Source organism: Eleutherodactylus coqui, chromosome 1, assembly GCF_035609145.1.
Source record: "Eleutherodactylus coqui strain aEleCoq1 chromosome 1, aEleCoq1.hap1, whole genome shotgun sequence".
NCBI lineage: Eukaryota > Metazoa > Chordata > Amphibia > Anura > Eleutherodactylidae > Eleutherodactylus > Eleutherodactylus coqui.
Genome location: NC_089837.1, coordinates 245819728 through 245834581, shown reverse-complemented (window position 1 = coordinate 245834581; position 14854 = coordinate 245819728). Strand labels below are relative to the sequence as shown.

The window sequence follows — 14854 nt, the reverse complement described above, 5'->3', positions numbered from 1 at the left end:
TCCGAGCGCAAAGCAGCTGCCTTTATGCTTTGCAGGGAATTTCTCAAGATGCATAGCAGAGGAATGGTGACGCTAATGATTGTAGCATCGCCGCTCACCACCTGGGTAGACTCCTCAAAATTACCAAGGACATGGCAGATGTCTGCCAACCAGGCCCACTCTTCTGAAAGGAATTGAGGAGGCTGACTCCCACTGCGCCGCCCATGTTGGAGTTGGTATTCGACTATAGCTCTACGTTGTTCATAGAGCCTGGCCAACATGTGGAGCGTAGAGTTCCACCGTGTGGGCACGTCGCACAGCAGTCGGTGCACTGGCAGCTTAAAGTGATGTTGCAGGGTGCGCAGGGTGGCAGCGTCCGTGTGGGACTTGCGGAAATGTGCGCAGAGCCGGCGCGCCTTTACGAGCAGGTCTGACAAGCGTGGGTAGCTTTTCAGAAACCGCTGAACCACCAAATTAAAGACGTGGGCCAGGCATGGCACGTGCGTGAGGCTGCCGAGCTGCAGAGCCGCCACCAGGTTACGGCCGTTGTCACACACGACCATGCCCGGTTGGAGGCTCAGCGGCGCAAGCCAGCGGTCGGTCTGCTGTGTCAGACCCTGCAGCAGTTCGTGGGCCGTGTGCCTCTTATCGCCTAAGCTGAGTAGTTTCAGCACGGCCTGCTGACGCTTGCCCACCGCTGTGCTGCCACACCGCGCGACACCGACTGCTGGCGACATGCTGCTGCTAACACATCTTGATTGCGAGACAGAGGAGGAGGAGGAGGAGGAGGAGGAGGGTGCTTTAGTGGAGGAAGCATACACCTCCGCAGATACCAGCACCGAGCTGGGGCCCGCAATTCTGGGGGTGGGTAGGACGTGAGCGGTCCCAGGCTCTGACTCTGTCCCAGCCTCCACTAAATTCACCCAATGTGCCGTCAGGGAGATGTAGTGGCCCTGCCCGCCTGTGCTTGTCCACGTGTCCGTAGTTAAGTGGACCGTGGCAGTAACCGCGTTGGTGAGGGCGCGCACAATGTTGCGGGAGACGTGGTCGTGCAGGGCTGGGACGGCACATCGGGAAAAGTAGTGGCGACTGGGAACTGAGTAGCGCGGGGCCGCCGCCTCCATGATACTTTTGAAGGACTCAGTTTCCACAACCCTATACGGCAGCATCTCAAGGCTGATGAATTTTGCTATGCGGACGGTTAACGTTTGAGCGTGCGGGTGCGTGGCGGCGTACTTGCGCTTGCGCTCGAACACTTGCGCAAGCGACGGCTGAACGGTGCGCTGAACTACACTGCTGGATGGGGCCGAGGACAGCGGAGATGAGGGTGTGGGTGCAGGCCATGAGGCGGTAGTGCCTGTGTCCTGAGAGGGGGGTTGCATCTCAGTGGCAGGTTGGGGCACAGGGGGAGAGGCAGGGGTGCAAACCGGAGGCGGTGAACGGCCTTCGTCCCACCTTGTGGGGTGCTTGGCCATCATATGTCTGCGCATGGTGGTGGTGGTGAGGCTGTTGGTGTTGGCTCCCCGGCTGAGCTTTGCGCAACAAAGGTTGCACACCACTGTTCGTCGGTCGTCAGGCGTCTCTGTGAAAAACTGCCAGACCTTAGAGCACCTCGGCCTCTGCAGGGTGGCATGGCGCGAGGGGGCGCTTTGGGAAACACTTGGTGGATTATTCGGTCTGGCCCTGCCTCTACCCCTGGCCACCGCACTGCCTCTTGCAACCTGCCCTGCTGATGCCCTTGACTCCCCCTCTGAAGACCTGTCCTCCTGAGTAAGCGTTGCGCACCAGGTGGGGTCAGTCACCTCATCGTCCTGCTGCTCTTCCTCCGAATCCTCTGTGCGCTGCTCCCTCGGACTTACTGCCCTTACTACTACCTCACTGCAAGACAACTGTGTCTGATCGTCATCGTCCTCCTCACCCACAGAAAGTTGTTGAGACAGTTGGCGGAAGTCCCCAGCCTCTTCCCCCGGACCCCGGGAACTTTCGAATGGTTGGGCATCAGTGACGATAAACTCCTCTGGTGGGAGAGGAACCGCTGCTGCCCAATCTAAGCAGGGGCCCGAGAACAGTTCCTGGGAGTGTTCCCGCTCCTGAGCAGGTGTTATTGTAGTGGAGTGAGGAGGCTGGGAGGAAGGAGGAGCAGCAGACAGAGGATTCGGATTGGCAGCAGTGGACGGCGCAGAACTGCGGGTAGACGATAGGTTGCTCGAAGCACTTTCTGCCATCCAGGACAGGACCTGCTCACACTGCTCATTTTCTAATAACCGTCTCCCGCGTGGACCCATTAATTGGGCGATGAATGTGGGGACGCCAGAAACGTGCCTCTCTCCTAATCGCGCAGCAGTCGGCTGCGACACACCAGGATCAGGAGCTCGGGCTGTGCCCACACCCTGACTTGGCCCTCCGCGTCCTCGGCCGCGTCCACGTCCTCTAGGCCTACCCCTACCCCTCAGCATGCTGTATTACCAGTGATTTGATTTCACAGGCAGGAAATAAATTGGCGCAAGACTGCAGGCCAAATATAATTTTTGCCCTTTTTGGAAAACGAAAGGCCCCACTGCCTCTAGTGAATGAATTATCTAAGTTTAATAACTGTGCTGTGTCCCTGCTAATGTGTCACAGAACGTGAGGGTAGCAGAGTTATTATAACTCTTGGAGAGCAGGTATTTTTTTCCCAATTAAGGAAAGCAAATGGCGAAGCCAGCAGTAAAGCGTAGCTGGGTGCGTCTGATTTAGCAATGTTGTTCACGCAGCTCACACGTCTCCACCGCCCTTAGGACGGACAGAGGCTGGACAAATAGATTTGTTTTCAGTTTTTTTCCACCAAAAGGCAGCACTGCGTATATTCAATGAACATGAGAAGTTTAATAACTGTGCTGTGTCCCTGCTTATGTGTCACAGAACGTGAGGGTAGCAGAGTTATTATAACTCTTGGAGAGCAGGTATTTTTTTCCCAATTAAGGAAAGCAAATGGCGAAGCCAGCAGTAAAGCGTAGCTGGGTGCGTCTGATTTAGCAATGTTGTTCACGCAGCTCACACGTCTCCACCGCCCTTAGGACGGACAGAGGCTGGACAAATAGATTTGTTTTCAGTTTTTTTCCACCAAAAGGCAGCACTGCGTATATTCAATGAACATGAGAAGTTTAATAACTGTGCTGTGTCCCTGCTTATGTGTCACAGAACGTGAGGGTAGCAGAGTTATTATAACTCTTGGAGAGCAGGTATTTTTTTCCCAATTAAGGAAAGCAAATGGCGAAGCCAGCAGTAAAGTGTAGCTGGGTGCGTCTGATTTAGCAATGTTGTTCACGCAGCTCACACGTCTTCACCGCCCTTAGGACGGACAGAGGCTGGACAAATAGATTTGTTTTCAGTTTTTTTCCACCAAAAGGCAGCACTGCGTATATTCAATGAACATGAGAAGTTTAATAACTGTGCTGTGTCCCTGCTTATGTGTCACAGAACGTGAGGGTAGCAGAGTTATTATAACTCTTGGAGAGCAGGTATTTTTTTCCCAATTAAGGAAAGCAAATGGCGAAGCCAGCAGTAAAGCGTAGCTGGGTGCGTCTGATTTAGCAATGTTGTTCACGCAGCTCACACGTCTCCACCGCCCTTAGGACGGACAGAGGCTGGACAAATAGATTTGTTTTCAGTTTTTTTCCACCAAAAGGCAGCACTGCGTATATTCAATGAACATGAGAAGTTTAATAACTGTGCTGTGTCCCTGCTTATGTGTCACAGAACGTGAGGGTAGCAGAGTTATTATAACTCTTGGAGAGCAGGTATTTTTTTCCCAATTAAGGAAAGCAAATGGCGAAGCCAGCAGTAAAGCGTAGCTGGGTGCGTCTGATTTAGCAATGTTGTTCACGCAGCTCACACGTCTCCACCGCCCTTAGGACGGACAGAGGCTGGACAAATAGATTTGTTTTCAGTTTTTTTCCACCAAAAGGCAGCACTGCGTATATTCAATGAACATGAGAAGTTTAATAACTGTGCTGTGTCCCTGCTTATGTGTCACAGAACGTGAGGGTAGCAGAGTTATTATAACTCTTGGAGAGCAGGTATTTTTTTCCCAATTAAGGAAAGCAAATGGCGAAGCCAGCAGTAAAGTGTAGCTGGGTGCGTCTGATTTAGCAATGTTGTTCACGCAGCTCACACGTCTTCACCGCCCTTAGGACGGACAGAGGCTGGACAAATAGATTTGTTTTCAGTTTTTTTCCACCAAAAGGCAGCACTGCGTATATTCAATGAACATGAGAAGTTTAATAACTGTGCTGTGTCCCTGCTTATGTGTCACAGAACGTGAGGGTAGCAGAGTTATTATAACTCTTGGAGAGCAGGTATTTTTTTCCCAATTAAGGAAAGCAAATGGCGAAGCCAGCAGTAAAGCGTAGCTGGGTGCGTCTGATTTAGCAATGTTGTTCACGCAGCTCACACGTCTCCACCGCCCTTAGGACGGACAGTGGCTGGACAAATAGATTTGTTTTCAGTTTTTTTCCACCAAAAGGCAGCACTGCGTATATTCAATGAACATGAGAAGTTTAATAACTGTGCTGTGTCCCTGCTTATGTGTCACAGAACGTGAGGGTAGCAGAGTTATTATAACTCTTGGAGAGCAGGTATTTTTTTTCCCAATTAAGGAAAGCAAATGGCGAAGCCAGCAGTAAAGCGTAGCTGGGTGCGTCTGATTTAGCAATGTTGTTCACGCAGCTCACACGTCTCCACCGCCCTTAGGACGGACAGAGGCTGGACAAATAGATTTGTTTTCAGTTTTTTTCCACCAAAAGGCAGCACTGCGTATATTCAATGAACATGAGAAGTTTAATAACTGTGCTGTGTCCCTGCTTATGTGTCACAGAACGTGAGGGTAGCAGAGTTATTATAACTCTTGGAGAGCAGGTATTTTTTTCCCAATTAAGGAAAGCAAATGGCGAAGCCAGCAGTAAAGCGTAGCTGGGTGCGTCTGATTTAGCAATGTTGTTCACGCAGCTCACACGTGTCCACAGCCCTTAGGACGGACAGAGGCTGGACAAATAGATTTGTTTTCAGTTTTTTGGCACCAAAAGGCAGCACTGCGTATATTCAATGAATAACAACTGTGTTGTCGCCCTGCCTATACAATTCTTTCCCTGCAGTATCAATGGAGGGTGCAATGGTCTGCAGAGGCGATTTTGAGAAGCAAAAAAAATGCAGCACAGCTAACAGCAGCCTGGACAGTACTGCACACGGATAAATATGGCCCTAGAAAGGACCGTTGAGGTTCTTGAAGGCTACACTCACTCCTAACACTCTCCCTGCCTATGCAGCACTTCTGTCCCTAATGCCAGGTGCAACGGTCTGCAGAGGCGATTTTGAGAAAAAAAAATTTGCCACTGCTAACAGCAGCCAACACACAGCTATCAGTGGCCCTAATAAGGACCTTTGGGGGGTCTTGAAGCCTACACTAACTACCAATTCTTTCCCTACAGCAGCTCCGGTACAAACAGCACTGTCCCTCATCTAACTCACACGGCATCTGAGGCGAACCGCGGGAGGGGCCGACTTTTATGTTCGGGTGACACCTGATCTTCCCAGCCACTCACAGCAGGGGGGTGGTATAGGGCTTGAACGTCACAGGGGGAAGTTGTAATGCCTTCCCTGTCTTTCAATTGGCCAGAAAAGCGCGCTAACGTCTCAGGGAAGGAAGTGAAAATAACCAGAACACCGCATGGTGTTCGTTACGAATAACGAACATCCCGAACACCCTAATATTCGCACGAATATCAAGCTCGGAAGAACACGTTCGCTCATCTCTAGTGAACATTAAGCCTGTTACACAAAAAACACTTCGAAAGTTCGAAAGTTAGAATAGTTTTTAATTGGATGATAGATTATTAAAAATGAAATTTTACTATCTTCTCAGTAAATATAGGTAAGCTTTCAGTAGAAATTATACTAACCTATTATATTCTCATGTTATCTATTGATTGATTTTTTTAGTTTTCTAGATAAAATGTATGCCCTTTCTTCTGAAGAATCATTAATAAAGTTCATGCAGAATCCACGGCCTTACCTTCTTCCTCCTATGCCGCTGCCTCCCTGTAAAGTGGCTGTTCTTGGACCAAAATCCTCAGGGAAGACAACAGTCTGCAACTCAATAGCCAACAAATACTCAGGAAAGGTACCTGAATGCCATTGTTTTCACAGAAACAACATAAATGGAATAATATGCACTCTTCTTTAAATGGGTTTTACAAGCAAGGAAAAGTCATCAATAGTTGATCAGCGAAGGTCCTTGGCTCAGGAACCCGGCCGATCAGCTGAGTGGATACCCGCTGGGATCTCCACTATATATAGGGGTTGGAGTAGAAGCCACTGCTCTAACCCCTGTGTAGTGGCCCATGCTTATAATTGCAGGTGCAAATTCCATTGAATTCAATGAAAGCTGTGCCTGCAATTACAACACTGGCCACTACGCAGGGGTCGGAGCAGCAACTTCCACTCTGGCCCCTGTATATAGCTGTTCTGACAGCATGTACTCACTTCGTTAATTGGCTGGGTTTCCGAGTGGTAGACCCCCGCCGATCAATAGTATTTGTGCCTGGAAAACTCCTTTTTAAATGATTAAGATTATTAGACGTTATAAGGGGTTCTGTGACCATATAAAAGCATAATGCTGCAGTTCGAATGTTTTTATTAAGCAGCTGCAGAACCTGATTTTGATATGAAAGCAGGAGTTTATTTTATTCACTAGGGGCTCCTTAACACTGACGAGGGCGATACGGCCTGATATCGCCCTCGCCATCCCTGTGAAACTCATGGATGCGAGGCATTTTCATCTGAAAACAGGCTCACATCACTGCGAAGATGAACGAATCCTCCAGCATGGCTCTCACAGCCGCAGCAGAAGAGCGTGGAGTTCTCCCATCCCTTTGCGTGATATCACAGAAAGATAGGACATGCTGCAAGTTTTTTTTTTCCTATACAGCATTGCATCGTGGTGCCATGCAGGAAAATATCACAAATGTGAATAGGTTTCAAATCTTTGCGAGATTTGTTTATCTCGCAACACACAAATCTCGCACGATTTTGACACCATTGTGAAGCCCCCTAAGCTGTGTTTGCAGCTGTGTTTCAGATTCCTCCACACCTGAAAAAATAGTACCTTATGCAGCAATATTTTTTATGGCAAAATGACAGACAGCTTGGGGAACTTGGCAACCTCTAGTATAGGTCAGTGGGATCCGTCTGTGTCCTGTAAGATTATAAACTGAAATCACAGCGCAGATGTGAACAGAGCTTTAGTCAGTACAGTCAGCCTCTTCATCTGTGAAACAAAGACATTTGCAGCAAATCTTGAAGTATTACAATTGGAAAAAAATACAATACTGTGGTACTGTAAACAACATATGTTACGTTTTAGGCAAGTGTGCAGTAAAGTAAGAATGCTTTCAAAAATATAAGTGTAAATCGTATTTTATTAATAGACAAAAAAAAGCTAAGTTAATGGAGAAAATATTTGGTGTGACCACCTTTGCCTTCCAAACATCCTGGAGATCTAACCACAGATCTTCTGTAGATGTAGGCTTACTAAAATTCTTCTGTCTCTTTTGAAAGATTTGGATTTTAAAGACAGAGAATAGTGAGTGAAAATTGTACATTGTGGATCCTTCATATACATGATTCTACTTGGTTGGTAGATAAAATAGTGATCTAGTTTTACCAATGATGCACAAAATAGTATGCTTTTATCTTTTGCGTTTTCATATGCTCCATGTATGTATCTGTAGGTCTTTGATATGTCTGTGCTTATCATACCATATCTGGAAGAAGCTAAACAAAGTGCCATGGTAAAAGCCTGTGAAGAGGCCACTGAAAAAGCTATAGAAGCTGTCAAAGAAAAGTTACAGAAAGAGAAATCATTGATAGCAGAAGGTATGGAAAAATGTGGATCTTTTCCACTTTATCCCTTTCTCCTCCCTTCTGTTTTTTTTTTTTTGTTTTGTTTTCTTCTTGTCTATTTTTTTTTGTAGAAGTTGGTAAATTATTACTGAATTTATATCCCTCTTCATTCTAATAGACAGTTGTTTTAATATGGTTTTCTATCGAGGTATTCTATTTAAAAGCATTTTGATATATATTTGCACTATAGATAAATCCTGTTTTGTTCAATATAAAAAGTGCTATAATTGCTCATATAATAATTTCCTAATGACCTTCTATCAGTAGATATGTTTCATTTAAGTAATGAAGCTATCCATATGTACTAGATGAGCCAGCTATATAGTTTGTTGAACAGGTAGAGCTGTAAAAGCTCCAGGACCCCTACAATTATGGGTTACCCTGAAAAGGTGATACATTATAATTGGAATGTGATGTGGATAAATCTAGATAACGCCTGACTAAACATTTATTTACAAATTTATATAGCACATATTCTGCACCACTGGGTGTTGTGGTCTGACTCCATTGGGGCTCACAATCTAAATTCACCTATCAGTATGTAGTAGGACCTAAAGACTTCCCGTCACTGTAACACTGACAGGCATGATACACTACAATTAGAGATGAGCGAACGTACTCGTCCGAGCTTGATACTCGTTCGAGTATTAGCGTGTTCGAGATGCTCGTTACTAGAGGCGAGCACCACGCGATGTTCGAGTTACTTTCACTTTCATCTCTGAGACGTTAGCGCGCTTTTCTGGCCAATAGAAAGACAGGGAAGGCATTACAACTTCCCCCTGCGACGTTCAAGCCCTATACCACCCCCCTGCAGTGAGTGGCTGGCGAGATCAGGTGTCACCCGAGTATATAAATCGGCCCCTCCCGCGGCTCGCCACAGATGCATTCTGACAGAGATCAGGGAAAGTGCTGCTGATGCCAGAGCTGCTATAGGGAGAGTGTTAGGATTGATTTTAGGCTTCAAGAACCCCAACGGTCCTTCTTAGGGCCACATCTGACCGTGTGCAGTACTGTTGAGGCTGCTTTTTGCAGTGTTGCACATTTTTTTTTTTTTTTTGTATATCGGCCGTGCAGAGCGTTGCGTCCAGAGCATTGCGTCCTGCAGTAATTTTACATAGTCCACGGCCAGTAGTGGTGGTGAGGCAGGGACAGTGAAAGACATATCCAGTCTATATAGGCAGTGGGCTTTTCCAAAAAAAATTTGGAAAAAAAAATCTATTTGGGCTGCCTGTGACCGTCCTGACTGTACTGCGTCTCTGCTGGGGGTAGTTGTCCTAATTCATACGCAGCCAGCTAAGTGTTACAGCAGGCTTGCGCAAAATTCTTTCCTGCCTCTGCTGTGCGTTCCGTAAGCATAGTCAGCCTCCAACCACAGGCCAATAAGCGGCACAGTTAATTACAGCGTTCTGTTTCTGCACTACTGGTAATACAGCATGCTGAGGGGTAGGCCTAGAGGACGTGGACGCGGGCGAGGACGCGGAGGCCCAAGTCAGGGTGTGGGCACAGGCCGAGCTCCTGATCCAGGTGTATCGCAGCCGACTGCTGCGGGATTAAGAGAGAGGCACGTTTCTGGCGTCCCCACATTCATCTCACAATTAATGGGTCCAGCCGGTAGACCTTTATTAGAAAATGAGCAGTGTGAGCAGGTCCTGTCGTGGATGGCAGAAAGTGCATCCAGCAATCTATCGACCACCCAGAATTCTGCGCCGTCCACTGCTGCAACTCTGAATCCTCTGGCTGCTGCTCCGCCTTCCTCCCAGCCTCCTCACTCCATTACAATGACACATTCTGAGGAGCAGCCAGACTCCCAGAAACTGTTCTCGGGCCCCTGCCCAGAATGGGCAGCAATGGTTCCGAATCGTCTCCCACTGGAGGAGTTTGTCGTGACCGATGCCCAACCTTTGGAAAGTTCCCGGGGTCCGGGGGATGAGGCTGGGGACTTCCGGCAACTGTCTCAAGAGCTTTCAGTGGGTGAGGAGGACGATGACGATGAGACACAGTTATCTATCACTCAGGTAGTAGTAATTGGAGTAAGTCCGAGGGAGGAGCGCACAGAGGATTCGGAGGAAGAGCAGCAGGACGATGAGGTGACTGACCCCACCTGGTTTGCTACTCCTACTGAGGACAGGTCTTCAGAGGGGGAGGCAAGTGCAGCAGCAGGGCAGGTTGGAAGAGGCAGTGCGGTGGCCAGGGGTAGAGGCAGGGCCAGACCGAATAATCCACCAACTGTTTCCCAAAGCGCCCCCTCGCACCATGCCACCCTGCAGAGGCCGAGGTGCTCAAAGGTCTGGCAGTTTTTAACTGAGAGTGCAGACGACCGACGAACAGTGGTGTGCAACCTTTGTCGCGCCAAGATCAGCCGGGGAGCCACCACCACCAGCCTCACCACCACCAGCATGCGCAGACATATGATGGCCAAGCACCCCACAAGGTGGGACGAAGGCCGTTCACCGCCTCCGGTTTGCACCGCTGCCTCTCCCCCTGTGCCCCAACCTGCCACTGAGATCCAACCCCCCTCTCAGGACACAGGCACTACCGTCTCCTGGCCTGCACCCACACCCTCACCTCTGCTGTCCTCGGCCCCATCCACCAATGTCTCTCAGCACACCGTCCAGCCGTCGCTAGCGCAAGTGTTGGAGCGCAAGCGCAAGTACGCCGCCACGCACCCGCACGCTCGAGCGTTAAACGTGCACATAGCCAAATTTATCAGCCTGGAGATGCTGCCGTATAGGGTTGTGGAAACGGAGGCTTTCAAAGGTATGATGATGGCGGCGGCGGCCCCGCACTACTCGGTTCCCAGTCGCCACTACTTTTACTGGTGTGCCGTCCCAGCCCTGCACGACCACGTCTCCCGCAACATTGTACGCGCCCTCACCAACGCGGTTACTGCCAAGGTCCACTTAACAACGGACACGTGGACAAGCACAGGCGGGCAGGGCCACTATATCTCCCTGACGGCACATTGGGTGAATTTAGTGGAGGCTAGGACAGAGTCAGAGCCTGGGACCGCTCACGTCCTACCCACCCCCAGAATTGCGGGCCCCAGCTCGGTGGTGGTATCTGCGGCGGTGTATGCTTCCTCCACTAAACCACCCTCCTCCTCCTCCTCCTACGCAACCTCTGTCTCGCAATCAGAGAGCGTAGAGTTCACGGTGGAACTCTACGCTCCACATGTTGGCTAGGCTCTATGAACAGCGTAGAGCTATAGTGGAATACCAACTCCAACATGGGCGGCGCAGTGGGAGTCAGCCTCCTCAATTCTTTGCAGAAGAGTGGGCCTGGTTGGCAGACATCTGCCAGGTCCTTGGAAACTTTGAGGAGTCTACCCAGATGGTGAGTGGCGATGCTGCAATCATTAGCGTCACCATTCCTCTGCTATGCTTCTTGAGAAGTTCCCTGCAAAGCATAAAGGCAGACGCTTTGCGCTCGGAAACAGAGGCGGGGGAAGATAGTATGTCGCTGGATAGTCAGAGCACCCTCCTGTCTATATCTCAGCGCGTTGAGGAGGAGGAGGAGGAGCATGAGGAGGAGGGGGAAGAGACAGCTTGGCCCACTGCTGAGGGTACCCATGCTGCTTGCCTGTCATCCATTCAGTGTCTATGGCCTGAGGAGGAGGAGGAGGATCCTGAAAGTGATCTTCCTAGTGAGGACAGCCATGTGTTGCGTACAGGTACCCTGGCACACATGGCTGACTTCATGTTAGGATGCCTTTCTCGTGACCCTCGCGTTACACGCATTCTGGCCACTACGGATTACTGGGTGTACACACTGCTCGACCCACGGTATAAGGAGAACCTTTCCACTCTCATACCCGAAGAGGAAAAGGGTTCGAGAGTGATGCTATACCACAGGACCCTGGCGGACAAACTGATGGTAAAATTCCCATCCGACAGCGCTAGTGGCCGAAGGCGCAGTTCCGAGGGCCAGCTAGCAGGGGAGGCGCGGAGATCAGGCAGCATGTACAGCACAGGCAGGGGAACACTCTCTAAGGCCTTTGACAGCTTTCTGGCTCCCCAGCAAGACTGTGTCACCGCTCCCCAGTCAAGGCTGAGTCGGCGGGAGCACTGTAAAAGGATGGTGAGGGAGTACGTAGCCGATCGCACGACCGTCCTCCGTGACGCCTCTGCCCCCTACAACTACTGGGTGTCGAAGCTGGACACGTGGCCTGAACTCGCGCTGTATGCCCTGGAGGTGCTTGCTTGTCCTGCGGCTAGCGTCTTGTCAGAGAGGGTGTTTAGTGCGGCTGGGGGAATCATCACGGATAAGCGTACCCGCCTGTCAACCGACTGCCGACAGGCTTACACTCATCAAGATAAACAGAGCCTGGATTTCCCCAGACTTCTCTTCTCCACCAGCGGACAGCAGCGATACCTAAACAATACGTAGGCTGCACCCGCGGATGGAAGCATTGTTCTCTATCACCATCAAAAACGTGGACCTTTTAGCTTCATCAATCTGTGTATAATATTCATCCTCCTCCTCCTGCTCCTCCTCCTGAAACCTGAGGTAATCACGCCGAACGGGCAATTTCTCTTAGGCCCACAAGGCTCAATCATATAATTTTTCTAAACAATTTTTATACGTTTCAATGCTCCTTAAAGCGTTGAAACTTGCACCTGAACCAATTTTTATTTTAACTGGGCTGCCTCTAGGCCTAGTTACAAATTAAGCCACATTAACCAAAGCGATTAATGGGTTTTACCTGCCCTCTTGGTTGGGCATGGGCAATTTTTCTGACATACATTAGTACTGTTGGTACACCAATTTTTTGGGGCCCTCGCCTACAGTGTAATCCAATTAATTTTTTGCCCACCTGCATTAAAGCTGACGTTACATCAGCTGTGCTGGGCACTGCAATGGGATATATTTATGTACCGCCGGTGGCTTCCTGGCAGCCACCCATGCTGTCGGTCCACACGGAGTTGTAACTGCATGTGTCCACTTCTAAAGAACCCCAGTCTGACTGTGGCATGCAGTGTGAGCCGAAGCCCACCTGCATTAAACATGACATTACCTCAGCTGTGATGGGCAATGCAATGGGATATATTTATGTACCGCCGGTGGCTTCCTGGCACTCACCCATGCAGACACCTTGACAGAATGAATAGTGTGTGGCACATAGGTTCCCCATTGCTATGCCCACGTGTGCAGCTCCTGATGGCGGTGGCACAAGATTATATTTCTCATTGCTTCTGTACAGCATTGTGGGCTATCGCCCCGCCCCTTTTAAAGAGGGTCGCTGCCTAGCCGTGCCAACCCTCTGCAGTGTGTGCCTGCGGTTCCTCCTCATGGCAGACGCACTTATAAATAGACATGAGGGTGGTGTGGCATGAGGGCAGCTGAAGGCTGCGCAGGGACACTTTGGTGTGCGTTGTCGACACTGGGTCGTGCGGGGGGGGGGGGGGGGGGGTTGGGCAGCATGTAACCCAGGAGAAGTGGCAGCGGAGTGTCATGCAGGCAGTGATTGTGCTTTGTTGGAGGTAGTGTGGTGCTTAGCTAAGGTATGCATTGCTAATGAGGGCTTTTCAGAAGTAAAAATTGTTGGGGGGGGGGCACTCTTGTCGCTATTGTGGCTTAATAGTGGGACCTGGGAACTTGAGATGCAGCCCAACATGTAGCCCCTCGCCTGCCCTATCTGTTGCTGTGTCGTTCCCATCACTTTCTTGAATTGCCCAGATTTTCACAAATGGAAACCTTAGCGAGCATCGGCGATACACAAAAATGCTCGTGTCGCCCATTGACTTCAATGGGGTTCGTTATTCGAAACGAACCCTCGAGCATCGCGAAAATTTCGTCCCGAGTAACGAGCACCCGAGCATTTTGGTGCTCGCTCATCTCTAACTATAATACAAAAGTAGGTCAGTGTATTATTGAAGTGACTAATGGATAGCGGGGTCAAATCCTGTAGTGGGACTTAAAATTAAAAAAGTGAAGCGTTTGGAAAAAGTGAAACAAAAGTAAAAACAATTTAAAAATTATACAGAATTGGTATTGTGGCATTCATAACAAACTATGCTATAAAATTAATAAATCTTTTATATTACACAGTAGATAGCCTAAAAAGGAAACAAAATTATTCTGGGTCTTGGACTGTGATCACAAAAAAATCAATATATCCTTTTTAAAAATGTGGCATTTTATAGTACAAAAATAATAAAATTTAACGAACTACATAAATGAGGGTATTCTCACAATTGTTTTGACCCACATACTAAAACTAAGATGTCATTTATAGTGCATGGTGAAAGCCAAAAATACAAATCCCAAAAGAGGATTTATCAATTTCCCATTCCTCACAAAAAGAGTTTATAAATACCTGTTCAATACATTATATGTACCACAAGATGGTTTCTATAAAACCTTTGACTCGTTACTCAAAATTTAAGGTCTAATATAGCTATATTTAAAAAAAATTTTGAAGAAGTTATGATTTCTGGCTGTGTACGCTATTTTTTAAATTCCCATCAACCTTTATAGGAGCTACAAAAACTACAAAAACTATGTAAAACAGTCAGCTCAGTTGTTTGCGTAATCCCAGCTAAAGGTGGTAGTGACCTGCTTTCAGGGTATTATTATCCCAGCCACAATTGGTTGGTTAGAAAATGTATTACATCACTAAGGGGTTAAAATGCACTTATAGTATTCCTGGATTTTGCTAACTTTTGTTTATTGAGGACTGACAGGTCATCAATAGATGATTGGTGGGGACCCACCACTTGAACACATGCAGATCATCTGGTCCTGGTGCAGCTGTTGCTATAGTCCACGGAGGAAGAAGAAAACGCTGATTATAGAGTAGTAGCCCGGGTCGGTATTGCAGTGCAGCTCCCATTGAATTCAACAACAGCTTTGCCTGCAGTACCAACACTTTCTGCTAACTTCCTTTATTGACCATGGCGTCAGCGGCACTGGGAATTAGCTGATCGGCAGGGATCTC

The 14854-nt window shown here is 48.6% G+C and overlaps 1 protein-coding gene across 4 annotated transcripts in view; it reads left to right on the top strand.

The window, feature by feature from the left end:
* Positions 1 to 14854, top strand: part of AK9 (adenylate kinase 9) — a 165503-nt gene that overhangs the window by 58766 nt on the left and 91883 nt on the right. For all 4 annotated transcript variants that reach the window (XM_066607687.1, XM_066607671.1, XM_066607680.1 and 1 more), the window contains exons 12-13: positions 5956 to 6136; positions 7746 to 7890. In XM_066607687.1, the coding sequence (XP_066463784.1) occupies positions 5956 to 6136; positions 7746 to 7890 (326 nt within the window). The remainder of the gene's footprint in view (positions 1 to 5955; positions 6137 to 7745; positions 7891 to 14854) is intronic.